Consider the following 13,431-nt stretch of genomic DNA (forward strand, 5'->3'; position numbering starts at 1 on the left):
TGAAATAATGTCATGTATATATGAGATAAAAACGACAAAAAATATATTGAATACTTTGACAAAGATGTATGAAGTTAAGTCACTACACAATAAGATTTTCCTAAAGAAAATGTTTTATACTCTTCGGATGACGGAATCATCATCAATGACCGATTATATCAATACTCTGAATACTCTATTTGCCAAACTCACCTCTGTGGGGCATAAAATAGAGGAAAAAGACGTACAAATCTTCTACTTTAAATTCTATCGGATTCATATGATTAACTTATCATCAATTTAACCAACAATATCCTCACAGATTTTTTAAACTTTGACAATGTCTTAGCTGCAGTTTTCTGAGAAGAAATTTGACGTAAGAATAAGGAAGATAGGTTGGTAACTTCGAAGCAATAGAGAGGTTTTACCGATGAAAATAAGGAGATTTATGGATCGTGACTCCAGTGAAAGTCAAAGACGAGGTAGATCAAAGTCAAAAGGTAAGAAAAAAAACATTTACTGCTTTAAATGTGGCGGTAAAGGACACTTCAAGAAAGAATGTACGAGTCTCAAGAAGGGTTCTCGAGGAAATGTGGCCAGTGCTTCAGGCAGTAATGAAATTTTATTAAGCAAAGTAACAACAATTGCGGAAGATAGACACAATTTTGTGACACATGGATTATAGATTTAGGAGCAACATGACACATGACTTATCGAAAAGAATGGTTCGATCAGTGTGAACCACTCTCAAGAGGATGTGTATTCATGAGAAATGATCATACCTTAAAAATCTTTGGGATCGGTACTATCAAAATAAAAATATTTGATGACATCATTCGCATTGTACATGAGGAACGACATGGGAAAGGGCTGATGAAGAATCTTTGGTCCTTGGGACAATTAGATGATATCGAGTGCAAAACTCATATCGAGAACGAGATCATGAAAATTGTGAAGGGTGTGCTTATAGTTAATCTGATCATTTTTCGGGGAAAAAATATTTCAAGTAATATATTGGACTAATATTGGGATAAATACGATGGTGATTTTGGTTGTATGACCTCTTTTTTAGCTTGAAATATTCTTACTGAAGTTGATTTGCTAATATCTAGTTGGAGGAAAAAATGTGTGTCGTAAACTTTAGTTCGCTAAACCTAAGAGTGTTCAAATATAAAAAGAAAGGTATAGAAAACAGAGAGAGGGCCCAATTTTTTTAGCAATGTGGAATATAATGTTTTTCATTATTATAAATATCAATTTATATATTCAGTTAATGAAACTATCTTTACAACATAGATTTTATTTTATACAAATGGCAAAAAATTTCATTATTATAAATCTCGATGATATTGATTATTAACAGTGTGGAGTATAATATTTTTCGTTATTATAAATCTCAGTTTATGTTTTCAATTCATGAAATTATCTTTATAGCATCAATTTTATTATTTTTTTTCATTTAATATTAATGGTCTAAAATTTTTCATTATCATAAATCTCAATGATATTTTTCAATGATATTGATTAGTAGCAATGTGGGTTATAATATTTTTTGTAAGGCAAAAATTTGTGTGAGATGGTCTCATGAATCGTATTTTGTGAGACGGATAAAGATTTATGAGACCGTTTCACAAGAGATCTTTTCTTTTTGTTATTATAAATCTCAGTTTATGTGTTCAGTTTTTAAAATTATCTTTATAACATTGACTTTATTTTATTTTATATTAATACAAATGGCCCAATTTTTTTTATTTTTATTTTTGCATCGGATCCTTCAAAGTCTAAGACTGACCATGGTAATATATACACACATGTATAAAATCCTAACTTATTCTTATACTCTATTATTATACCATGACTTTCATTAATTTAAGGAGTTGTAGTTTGTGCATGTTTTTTTTTTTTTTGGAGTTCGCAAAAAACCAGATTGTCTTACAATTAAATTATATTGCGACAGGTCAATAAAATCTCTTGTTTATTTCATATTATACATTGTTAGAAATGTTGAGTATTTTGACTATGTTCATTGGGGTAAGTTATAGATGCTTGAATTGTGGGGTTATGCGGAGGAGGTAGAATGTAGAGACAAGCAATCTATCAAATTTTGACATAAATTTGGGGAAACTTTGAAAAATTGGATATATTTGGAAAATGACATAGATGTTATGGGCATTATCATGATATTCCCAATATTATGAGGTTGAAATATCTGTTGAACGGAACGATGGTTTAATCAGTCATACAAGGTTGGGGAGAATACTAATTAGGATGGAGACAAGTGTTAGACAATCAGAGGTACATATTACGGTCGGGGTTGGGGAGCATACGGACGATGAAGATGTTGATGAATTTAACGTCAATGATTGTGATTTTGATGAAACGATAGGCTGTTTGAAACTATTGTATATCATGATGTAGGATTCATAAAAGGAAATATGTTATTGGTGATGGGTACATATATGATGAGTGATGAATTGATGCATAGGATGCAACAAAACAAACTGATGATGATTGTTTGAATGATAATATATTGGGAAGTCTATTGACTTTCGATGATGATGATGATATACATGGTCGGTGAAATGTTATGAAGGGAGAGATTTGTTAGTGAACTCAGTGCCCTGATTGCTTCTGGTACTATTGACTGAAACATATTTTTTATTTTGAACTCATTTCAGAAGCTTGATCATATGAATACTAGTATGACCTTTGCCACTGAGAAATATAACCAAAATAAATCTAGAGAAATCATCAACAATAACAAAATTGAACCTCATTCCCTCTAAACTCATTACAGAAATCGGTCCGAAGAGGTCCATATACAGTAGCTCTAAGTATCTTGATGTTGATTTACTTCTTTTGTTCTCGAAGCTTTATTTTACTTGTTTACTCTTACCTACGGTTTGACTCTTAGAATTATCACCAAATGTGATTTTTGGGCCACTGCAATTGATTACTTCTGAAAGTAGATTTGCTTTAGAGCTTGACCAGTCATGTGTCCCGAGCATCCACTGTCTAAATATCATATTGAACTTCTGATATCAGTAAATCTTTTCTCTACCTGCAAAGTGCAAACACAAATTTTAAATGGGTACCCACTCTATTCGAGTCCAAAAATGATTAGTTTTTTAGGAACCCACATTTGTACAATCTTATATGGTTTTGTACTTTGAGTAACCTCAGGGGTGTGTGCAACAAAAGATATAATATTATTCTTAACAAAATACACTCTAGGATGTTGTTCTCTCCTGTTGTTCTTGTTTTCCAGTTTATATCTCTTCTGAACTGGCTTACAATTATAGTATCGATAGTGTTTTACCTTCGTTGAGGATTGTGATATTCTACTAAATCCAATCTTCAGATGGGTTTTTCTCTCCGTTCAACATAACCAAGACCAAAATATCTGCCTTTATTCATCTGATTTATAGCTTTCTCAACTTGAATATTAGGTTCATTGTGTTCATATACTGGATTGGATTTAAAAAAGTGAATATATTTCTATTTTCACATATTCAGCAGCGGCTGAGTATTATGTTTTCCAGCCGTTTAATGTCGGCAAAATGATGTGAATGGTGACCGATAATATTTATGGTGATTGGTGGCAGAAACACGTTGAGTATTGATGGAAGTACGTAGCAGAAAAAACACATTTAGGGAGCTCTATTCCCCTTCCCTCATTTCAAATCATTTCATTCATGAATTCTTCTCTCATCTCAATATATTTTTATTTGAGTGTGTTGTTATATAATATTTGTGATGTGTTTTGTTCTCCTGTGTTAAGAGATTGTGTGTTCTATTTAGAAATAAAGTGAGTGGTTGTACAACATAAAATATTATGAGAATTTTTTTTCATCTTACCCATGGTTTTTACCATAATAATTTTTAAGGGTTTTTCACGTAAAATTTCGGCGTCCAATTTTATAATTTAATTTCATATTTATATCTCAAGATCTCGCATCTAGGACCAAAAAGTTAAAATTTCTTAAAATTTTGAATATATTATGTTGTTGTAGCTTAGACTGATTTTTCATATTAGAAAAGATTTTTTTGAAATTTTTTATTAAGGTGAGATATTTTGTCAAGTCTACTAAATTGTTGTAGACATAATAATGATTAAGTACGAGATAACAAAGTTCAATGAAAGTCATTTTATGTTGTGGTAAATAAACATGCAAACAATTTTAAGAAAAGAGAATTGTTTGACAGCTATTGGAGATAGACCGAAGAAAATGACGAATTATAGAAAATGGAATGAGATGAATGATAATGATGTTGCCAATTTACACTTGACTATATCAGATGAAATAATGTCATGTATATATGAGATAAAAACGACAAAAAATATATTGAATACTTTGACAAAGATGTATGAAGTTAAGTCACTACACAATAAGATTTTCCTAAAGAAAATGTTTTATACTCTTCGGATGACGGAATCATCATCAATGACCGATTATATCAATACTCTGAATACTCTATTTGCCAAACTCACCTCTGTGGGGCATAAAATAGAGGAAAAAGACGTACAAATCTTCTACTTTAAATTCTATCGGATTCATATGATTAACTTATCATCAATTTAACCAACAATATCCTCACAGATTTTTTAAACTTTGACAATGTCTTAGCTGCAGTTTTCTGAGAAGAAATTTGACGTAAGAATAAGGAAGATAGGTTGGTAACTTCGAAGCAATAGAGAGGTTTTACCGATGAAAATAAGGAGATTTATGGATCGTGACTCCAGTGAAAGTCAAAGACGAGGTAGATCAAAGTCAAAAGGTAAGAAAAAAAACATTTACTGCTTTAAATGTGGCGGTAAAGGACACTTCAAGAAAGAATGTACGAGTCTCAAGAAGGGTTCTCGAGGAAATGTGGCCAGTGCTTCAGGCAGTAATGAAATTTTATTAAGCAAAGTAACAACAATTGCGGAAGATAGACACAATTTTGTGACACATGGATTATAGATTTAGGAGCAACATGACACATGACTTATCGAAAAGAATGGTTCGATCAGTGTGAACCACTCTCAAGAGGATGTGTATTCATGAGAAATGATCATACCTTAAAAATCTTTGGGATCGGTACTATCAAAATAAAAATATTTGATGACATCATTCGCATTGTACATGAGGAACGACATGGGAAAGGGCTGATGAAGAATCTTTGGTCCTTGGGACAATTAGATGATATCGAGTGCAAAACTCATATCGAGAACGAGATCATGAAAATTGTGAAGGGTGTGCTTATAGTTAATCTGATCATTTTTCGGGGAAAAAATATTTCAAGTAATATATTGGACTAATATTGGGATAAATACGATGGTGATTTTGGTTGTATGACCTCTTTTTTAGCTTGAAATATTCTTACTGAAGTTGATTTGCTAATATCTAGTTGGAGGAAAAAATGTGTGTCGTAAACTTTAGTTCGCTAAACCTAAGAGTGTTCAAATATAAAAAGAAAGGTATAGAAAACAGAGAGAGGGCCCAATTTTTTTAGCAATGTGGAATATAATGTTTTTCATTATTATAAATATCAATTTATATATTCAGTTAATGAAACTATCTTTACAACATAGATTTTATTTTATACAAATGGCAAAAAATTTCATTATTATAAATCTCGATGATATTGATTATTAACAGTGTGGAGTATAATATTTTTCGTTATTATAAATCTCAGTTTATGTTTTCAATTCATGAAATTATCTTTATAGCATCAATTTTATTATTTTTTTTCATTTAATATTAATGGTCTAAAATTTTTCATTATCATAAATCTCAATGATATTTTTCAATGATATTGATTAGTAGCAATGTGGGTTATAATATTTTTTGTAAGGCAAAAATTTGTGTGAGATGGTCTCATGAATCGTATTTTGTGAGACGGATAAAGATTTATGAGACCGTTTCACAAGAGATCTTTTCTTTTTGTTATTATAAATCTCAGTTTATGTGTTCAGTTTTTAAAATTATCTTTATAACATTGACTTTATTTTATTTTATATTAATACAAATGGCCCAATTTTTTTTATTTTTATTTTTGCATCGGATCCTTCAAAGTCTAAGACTGACCATGGTAATATATACACACATGTATAAAATCCTAACTTATTCTTATACTCTATTATTATACCATGACTTTCATTAATTTAAGGAGTTGTAGTTTGTGCATGTTTTTTTTTTTTTTGGAGTTCGCAAAAAACCAGATTGTCTTACAATTAAATTATATTGCGACAGGTCAATAAAATCTCTTGTTTATTTCATATTATACATTGTTAGAAATGTTGAGTATTTTGACTATGTTCATTGGGGTAAGTTATAGATGCTTGAATTGTGGGGTTATGCGGAGGAGGTAGAATGTAGAGACAAGCAATCTATCAAATTTTGACATAAATTTGGGGAAACTTTGAAAAATTGGATATATTTGGAAAATGACATAGATGTTATGGGCATTATCATGATATTCCCAATATTATGAGGTTGAAATATCTGTTGAACGGAACGATGGTTTAATCAGTCATACAAGGTTGGGGAGAATACTAATTAGGATGGAGACAAGTGTTAGACAATCAGAGGTACATATTACGGTCGGGGTTGGGGAGCATACGGACGATGAAGATGTTGATGAATTTAACGTCAATGATTGTGATTTTGATGAAACGATAGGCTGTTTGAAACTATTGTATATCATGATGTAGGATTCATAAAAGGAAATATGTTATTGGTGATGGGTACATATATGATGAGTGATGAATTGATGCATAGGATGCAACAAAACAAACTGATGATGATTGTTTGAATGATAATATATTGGGAAGTCTATTGACTTTCGATGATGATGATGATATACATGGTCGGTGAAATGTTATGAAGGGAGAGATTTGTTAGTGAACTCAGTGCCCTGATTGCTTCTGGTACTATTGACTGAAACATATTTTTTATTTTGAACTCATTTCAGAAGCTTGATCATATGAATACTAGTATGACCTTTGCCACTGAGAAATATAACCAAAATAAATCTAGAGAAATCATCAACAATAACAAAATTGAACCTCATTCCCTCTAAACTCATTACAGAAATCGGTCCGAAGAGGTCCATATACAGTAGCTCTAAGTATCTTGATGTTGATTTACTTCTTTTGTTCTCGAAGCTTTATTTTACTTGTTTACTCTTACCTACGGTTTGACTCTTAGAATTATCACCAAATGTGATTTTTGGGCCACTGCAATTGATTACTTCTGAAAGTAGATTTGCTTTAGAGCTTGACCAGTCATGTGTCCCGAGCATCCACTGTCTAAATATCATATTGAACTTCTGATATCAGTAAATCTTTTCTCTACCTGCAAAGTGCAAACACAAATTTTAAATGGGTACCCACTCTATTCGAGTCCAAAAATGATTAGTTTTTTAGGAACCCACATTTGTACAATCTTATATGGTTTTGTACTTTGAGTAACCTCAGGGGTGTGTGCAACAAAAGATATAATATTATTCTTAACAAAATACACTCTAGGATGTTGTTCTCTCCTGTTGTTCTTGTTTTCCAGTTTATATCTCTTCTGAACTGGCTTACAATTATAGTATCGATAGTGTTTTACCTTCGTTGAGGATTGTGATATTCTACTAAATCCAATCTTCAGATGGGTTTTTCTCTCCGTTCAACATAACCAAGACCAAAATATCTGCCTTTATTCATCTGATTTATAGCTTTCTCAACTTGAATATTAGGTTCATTGTGTTCATATACTGGATTGGATTTAAAAAAGTGAATATATTTCTATTTTCACATATTCAGCAGCGGCTGAGTATTATTTTCAGAAGTGCTTTCATGGCTACCAACTCTAAGACTAGTTTTGTCTTCGAATTGCTTTTGTAGTTCTTGCATATTTTCTAATGAAATAGAAGACTTATTCCATGCATTTACTATTAGAGACAGCTGCTGATTTTCACTCAATAGTTTAAGCTCTTGTTTTCAGCTTTGACTTCCTCGAATGATTGGGATAGCTTCAAGTAATCTTTAACCATATCATGCGGTGCTTGAACTAAATTATCATCTGTAAACTCTTCATATTTGAAATCAAATATCTCACTAGTAGTAGAGGTTAAATAAGAATCTGTCGTGAGAGACTGAACTTTTTCAGCACCACTGTCACTGGATTGGGTTTTTGACTCAGAAGATTCAGAACTAGAATATGCCGACTTGCTTTTACTTTCTTCAGCAATCATTACTTTGCAATCTTTTCGAGACTTCTTGCCTCCCCACAATTAAGATCCCTACTGAATGAGGTCATTACTGTCAATCCATAGGCTATATTGCAAAAATGTAGTGGACTAGAGATTTTTCTTGACAAATAAAAATAACGTTTCCATGCAGGAAGACATATTCTTCATATTGAGAGCTTGAGAGCTAAAGGCTAGAAAAAACTGATTAAAAGATCTAGAGAAAATGTACATGGATATGTCTATGCAGAAAGATCTATAGAAAATATACATGGATACTTAGGTGGTGCAGAAAAAGACTACAAAATGCAAACTGCACGGAGATGAAATGCTTAGTCCCACTTCAAGACCCGTGTATAAATGGCGACAGGAAAGAAAACGTTGAATAGGATATTTATGTATCGAAAGATTTCCTGAATTGGAGCATGTGGGGACGAGCAACAATATGTGAAGTCATCTGGGAAGGACAATATTCATAAATGCGTTAAAATGCGTGATTTTTGAATGGGAAGCACTATAAACGGTGAACATAATTTTGCTGTGACTGATGTTGGAAACATAAGTATATACTTGTCTGAGTCCAGCTCTTGTACCGAATATCTACTTGTTTATATGCCAAATTTATGGTTCTTCCTGTCAAGATTTTTCTTGCAATTTTTCCTTGAATCACCAGTTTTTACCAAATTCATAGAAATAAAACCATGAATACTGTGATTTTTTTCTTGCTTGAAGCTCCCGACAATAGACTGTGCCACATGAAGGGGTTTGATTCATAAAGTTTCGCTGTGAAGAACTACAATATCGTGTTTAAACGTTACCTTTGTATTCTTTGGATAAGTATTTATAAAATAGTTTTATAAAAATGTTTTTAAAAAGTTTAAAAATTGTTCTAAGAATAAAGACAAAAACTTGTGTGAGATGATCTCACGGATCGTATTTTGTAAGACGGATCTCTTATTTGGGTCATCCATGAAAAATTGTTATTTTTTATGCTAAGAGTATTACTTTTTATTATGAATATCGGTAGAGTTGACTCGTCTCACAGATAAAAATTCGTGAGACCGTCTCACAAGTGACCTACTCAAGAACAAATATGTGTTTGATAATTATTCTATAAAATCGTATTTATAATTAAATAATAATAGTTTTTTTTATTTCTATCACCATTTTCATTTACAAAAATATCAAAAAGGATATTTCAATTTCTCTTTAAAATTATTTTTGGAGAACACTTTTTAAAAATATTTTTCAAAAATATTTTACAAAAATATTATTCAACACATATTTTGAGTTTTTTCACTTATAAAATGCTAAAAATGTTTTAAAACTTATCTAAACATGACCTTAATATTTTCAAAATTATATGATACAACTTATATTTTCACTGTCAAACAAATTTTGAGTAAAAAAAAAAACAGTAAGAAGAGGGCAAAATAGAGTTTTGTCGGTTTTGTTTTGAAATATTTATTAATTTTTGGGAAAATTTTAACATTTAACGTTTTCTTTAGAAAATGTGTAATAAAAGAAGAGTATGTATCTTGTAAGACGGTCTCACGAATATTTATCTATGAGACGAGTCAACCCTACCGATATTCACAGTAAAAATTAATATTATTAACATAAAAAGTAATATTTTTTTATGGATGACCCAAATAAGAGATCCTCTAATAAAATACGACCCGCGAAAACGTATCACATAATTTTTTGCCATAAAAAATTACTTTGGAGATGGTGTAATGTACACGTATTATGCACAAGTTTGTTTAAAAGAAAAATCGACAAAATATTAAATTTAAGAATATTTAGATAAATAATAATAATTTATTTCTTTGGAAAAAAAGCTCGAATATGAGGTGACATTTCCTAGCAACGGGAGTCCGAGTTTAGACGGGCCAATATAATGCTCTTGAGCCTCCTCCGAAAGTCCAAACCCGCCACCGTCACCACCGCAAACTTCCACCTCTCCTCCACCCTTCGCCGCCAACAGCCCCACTTCTCCACCGAAACTCATTCTCTCTCAAAGCAAGCGCTTGAATCCCTAGTACTCTCCCGCTATCGTCACGGAAAATTCCACGGCCTCCTCTCTGACGTCGTCGCTGCACCCCCTCTCCTCCTCACCGCCTGCCAGAACCTCAAAAAGCATACCCCAGATACTCCTCCGCCGCCACTCACTATTGATTCAGTTTCCACCCACTTCTTCTCCTTCCAAGAATTGTCCTTTCAGCTATGTAAAAATTCATTTGACGTTGAATCTTGCTGCATTCCTGTTTCTCAACGAGGGAAGAGAGGTACACCCCTTGTGCTACCCAACCTGAAGCTTAAAGTTGTGATTGAAGCTATTAGGATTGTGCTTGAAGTTATTTATGATGACAGGTTTGCTACCTTTTGTTATGGTGGGCGAGCAAACTTGGGCCGCCACACAGCGATTCGGTATTTAAAGAATTCGGTGGAGAATCCTAGTTGGTGGTTTAGTGTTAAACTTGATCGTGAATTATTCGGTTCTAGCCATATTGATAAATTGTGTTTGATGCTGGGGGACAAAATTGAAGATAATGCATTTCTTGATTTGATAAGAAGGTTATTTGAGTGTAAGATAGTTAACATTGAATTGGGTGGGGTTTGTTTAGGCAGGGGGCTGCCTCAAGAATCTGCCTTGAGTTCGATTTTGATTAATGTTTACTTTAATGGGTTTGATAAGGAAGTTCAAGACTTACGGTTAAGGACGAATAAAGAGAATCCTAAGTTCATGGAAATTGGTCTTGTCTCGGCTGAAAGAGATTCAGACCATGTTTTTTATAAGCCATTGACGATTCATGCAGTCCGATTCTTGGATGAGATATTGATTGTTACTTCAGGAACAAAGATCATGACGTTAGAATTGAAAAATAAAGTTGTGAAGTTTTTAGAACATGATTTGGATTTGAGAGTGGATAAACTTTCAACTGTCATTCATAGCGCGGTTGAGGAGAAGATAGACTTCATGGGAATGGAGCTTCAGGCAGTTGCACCTTCAGTGCTTCGTCCTCCTAAGACAGAGAAAGCTATTAGGGCACAAAAAAAGTATCTAAGGCAAAAAGAAGTCCGGCTTTTGGAGTTGAAAAATGCAAAAGAGAGAAATAGGAAGAAGTTAGGATTGAAATTATTGAAGCATGTGTTCAGGAAGTTGAAACAAAGCAATGGATTCGAATTTGCGTTTCAGATTGAGAATGAGGTGAGACAAATTTTTCGCACATGGGGGGAGGAAGTGGTTCAAGAGTTTCTTGGCTCCGTGGATGAACGAGCTGAATGGCACCGGAATTTGTCTGCTGGTGATTTTCTCTCTTTGGAAAGGATTCGAAATTCTCTTCCACATGATCTTGTTGATGCATATGACAACTTCCAACATCAAGTTGATAAGTATTTGAAACCGATGAAGGCGAAGAAGATGTTGGAGGAAAAAGTGAAAAGAGCAGAAGAGGAAGATGAACAGAAATATGCCCAAAGAACCATAGAGGATTTGACGAGACGGTGCATCAAAGTCAAGGCACCCATGGAACTCATCCGGAAGGCAGTCAGGATGGTTGGATTCACCAATAGCATGGGTCGTCCTAGGCCTCTAACTTGGCTTATGGTTCTTGAAGATGTGGACATAATCAAATGGTATGCCGGGGTGGGAAGAAGATGGCTTGATTTCTATTGCTGCTGCCACAACTTCCGAACAGTGAAAATCATCGTAACTTATCATCTTAGATTCTCTTGTATCTTGACTTTAGCGGAAAAACACGAAGCCACCAAGCGCGAGACAATTAAACATTTCACTAAGGATTTAAAAGTTTCAAACATTGATGGAGTTGAAGACGTGCACTTTCCTTCTGAAAAGGAGATCAAGATGATGGGAGATAGGAATCTCTCAGAACCGATTCCCGTGGATGGGGCGTTGGATTTGGTTTTGATGAGATTAGCATCTGATGAACCTTCTCACCGCTGTATCGCTCACTTCTGTGACAGAAATGATACAACCGTTTACAGGATTCAGTTACAGCTGAACGGCCTCGGAAAAAACTTCATCAATAAGAGCATACAAGGTTGTCTGATGGGCTCGATTCATGAGAGTTTACATAGAAAATGTGCTCCCTTGTGTCGTCTCCATGTAAGCGAAGTATACATGGGGAGATTGACTCTTCAAGACATCGATTGCACCGCTCTTTTGGACTTCGACTGATCGATCGGCTTGTGCCGGTCTCCATTACCGTAGTTTGGAAAGAAAATGGTCGTGGTTTTCTCGTTAAAACTTGTTATTCTATTATATATCCGTTTGAGATTGTTTTAGATTAGATCAATGGATACAGAAATATGATTTCGCTTCCTCAAACTTGCTAGTATCTGTTAGTGCTAAAAATCCTGGCTTAGCCAAATATTGCTTTGTATAACACAGCATGAATTGGGCCTTGTGGAAATACAATTTGGGCTCGACTCAGGTCAGAACAAGCCTAGTGGGCTCATTCATCTGGACTCGAAAATACCAAAACAAAAACAGGACTAAAATTTTTAAATTTTTCTTTTATAAGTATTTTAAAAATATTTTTAGTGTTTTATAAGTGAAAAAATTAAAATATATGTTTTGGATGATATTTTTGAATGAAAATATTTTTAAAATATAGTTTTTAAAGAACAATTGAGATATATTTTTTTTATATATCTATTTTATTTTATTAAGATTGAGCACATTATAGTAACTATCTAGGAGGATATCAACTTTTTCTTCCAATTTTATCTTTATATAATACTAATATTACATTTTTGTTTTTTGTTATTTTGTTTTTTTTTTAAATTTCAACACACACTTTTATTTTTTATTTTTGTTATTTCAACAATTCAAATATCAATTTATTCACTCTATAAATTGTCAAATTACACTTTAGTCCAGCGATAATGATAAAAAAAATTTGTATACACATGCATCGCGTGTGCTTATTAACTAGTATATTCTTAAGATTAAAAAAATAGGGTTAAATGAGAATTAAAATATTTTCAAAAAATAGTTTTTCAAACATCTTTTTAATTATTTTAACTATAAAATAGTTTTTTCAAATAGTTGTCCAACTAATTTTTCAACTCTATAAACGTTTTTATATAAAAGTTTTTCAAACACATTAATTCTTATAATATTTTATAATTTTTTTTAAAAAATATTTTATATATACTTATCTAAACTAGCCCTAAGATTCATAATGCCTCCTCATGTCTATAATT

General features: G+C 32.6%; 1 protein-coding gene across 1 annotated transcript; it reads left to right on the forward strand.

The window, feature by feature from the left end:
• Window positions 1–10,051: 10,051 nt before the first annotated feature.
• Window positions 10,052–12,659, forward strand: LOC142529699 (nuclear intron maturase 3, mitochondrial). The gene has a single exon (XM_075635312.1). It carries the CDS (start codon window positions 10,100–10,102, stop codon window positions 12,398–12,400), a length of 2,301 nt encoding a protein of 766 aa, XP_075491427.1. The 5' UTR covers window positions 10,052–10,099; the 3' UTR covers window positions 12,401–12,659.
• The last annotated feature ends 772 nt before the right edge of the window (window positions 12,660–13,431 follow it).

The sequence above is a fragment of the Primulina tabacum genome, chromosome 2 (assembly GCF_025594145.1).
Source record: "Primulina tabacum isolate GXHZ01 chromosome 2, ASM2559414v2, whole genome shotgun sequence".
Classification (NCBI taxonomy): domain Eukaryota; kingdom Viridiplantae; phylum Streptophyta; class Magnoliopsida; order Lamiales; family Gesneriaceae; genus Primulina; species Primulina tabacum.

Excerpts from the sequence above, each read along its gene's own strand:
- LOC142529699 (XM_075635312.1), top strand. The coding sequence starts at position 10,100 with ATGCTCTTGAGCCTCCTCCGAAAGTCCAAACCCGCCACCGTCACCACC.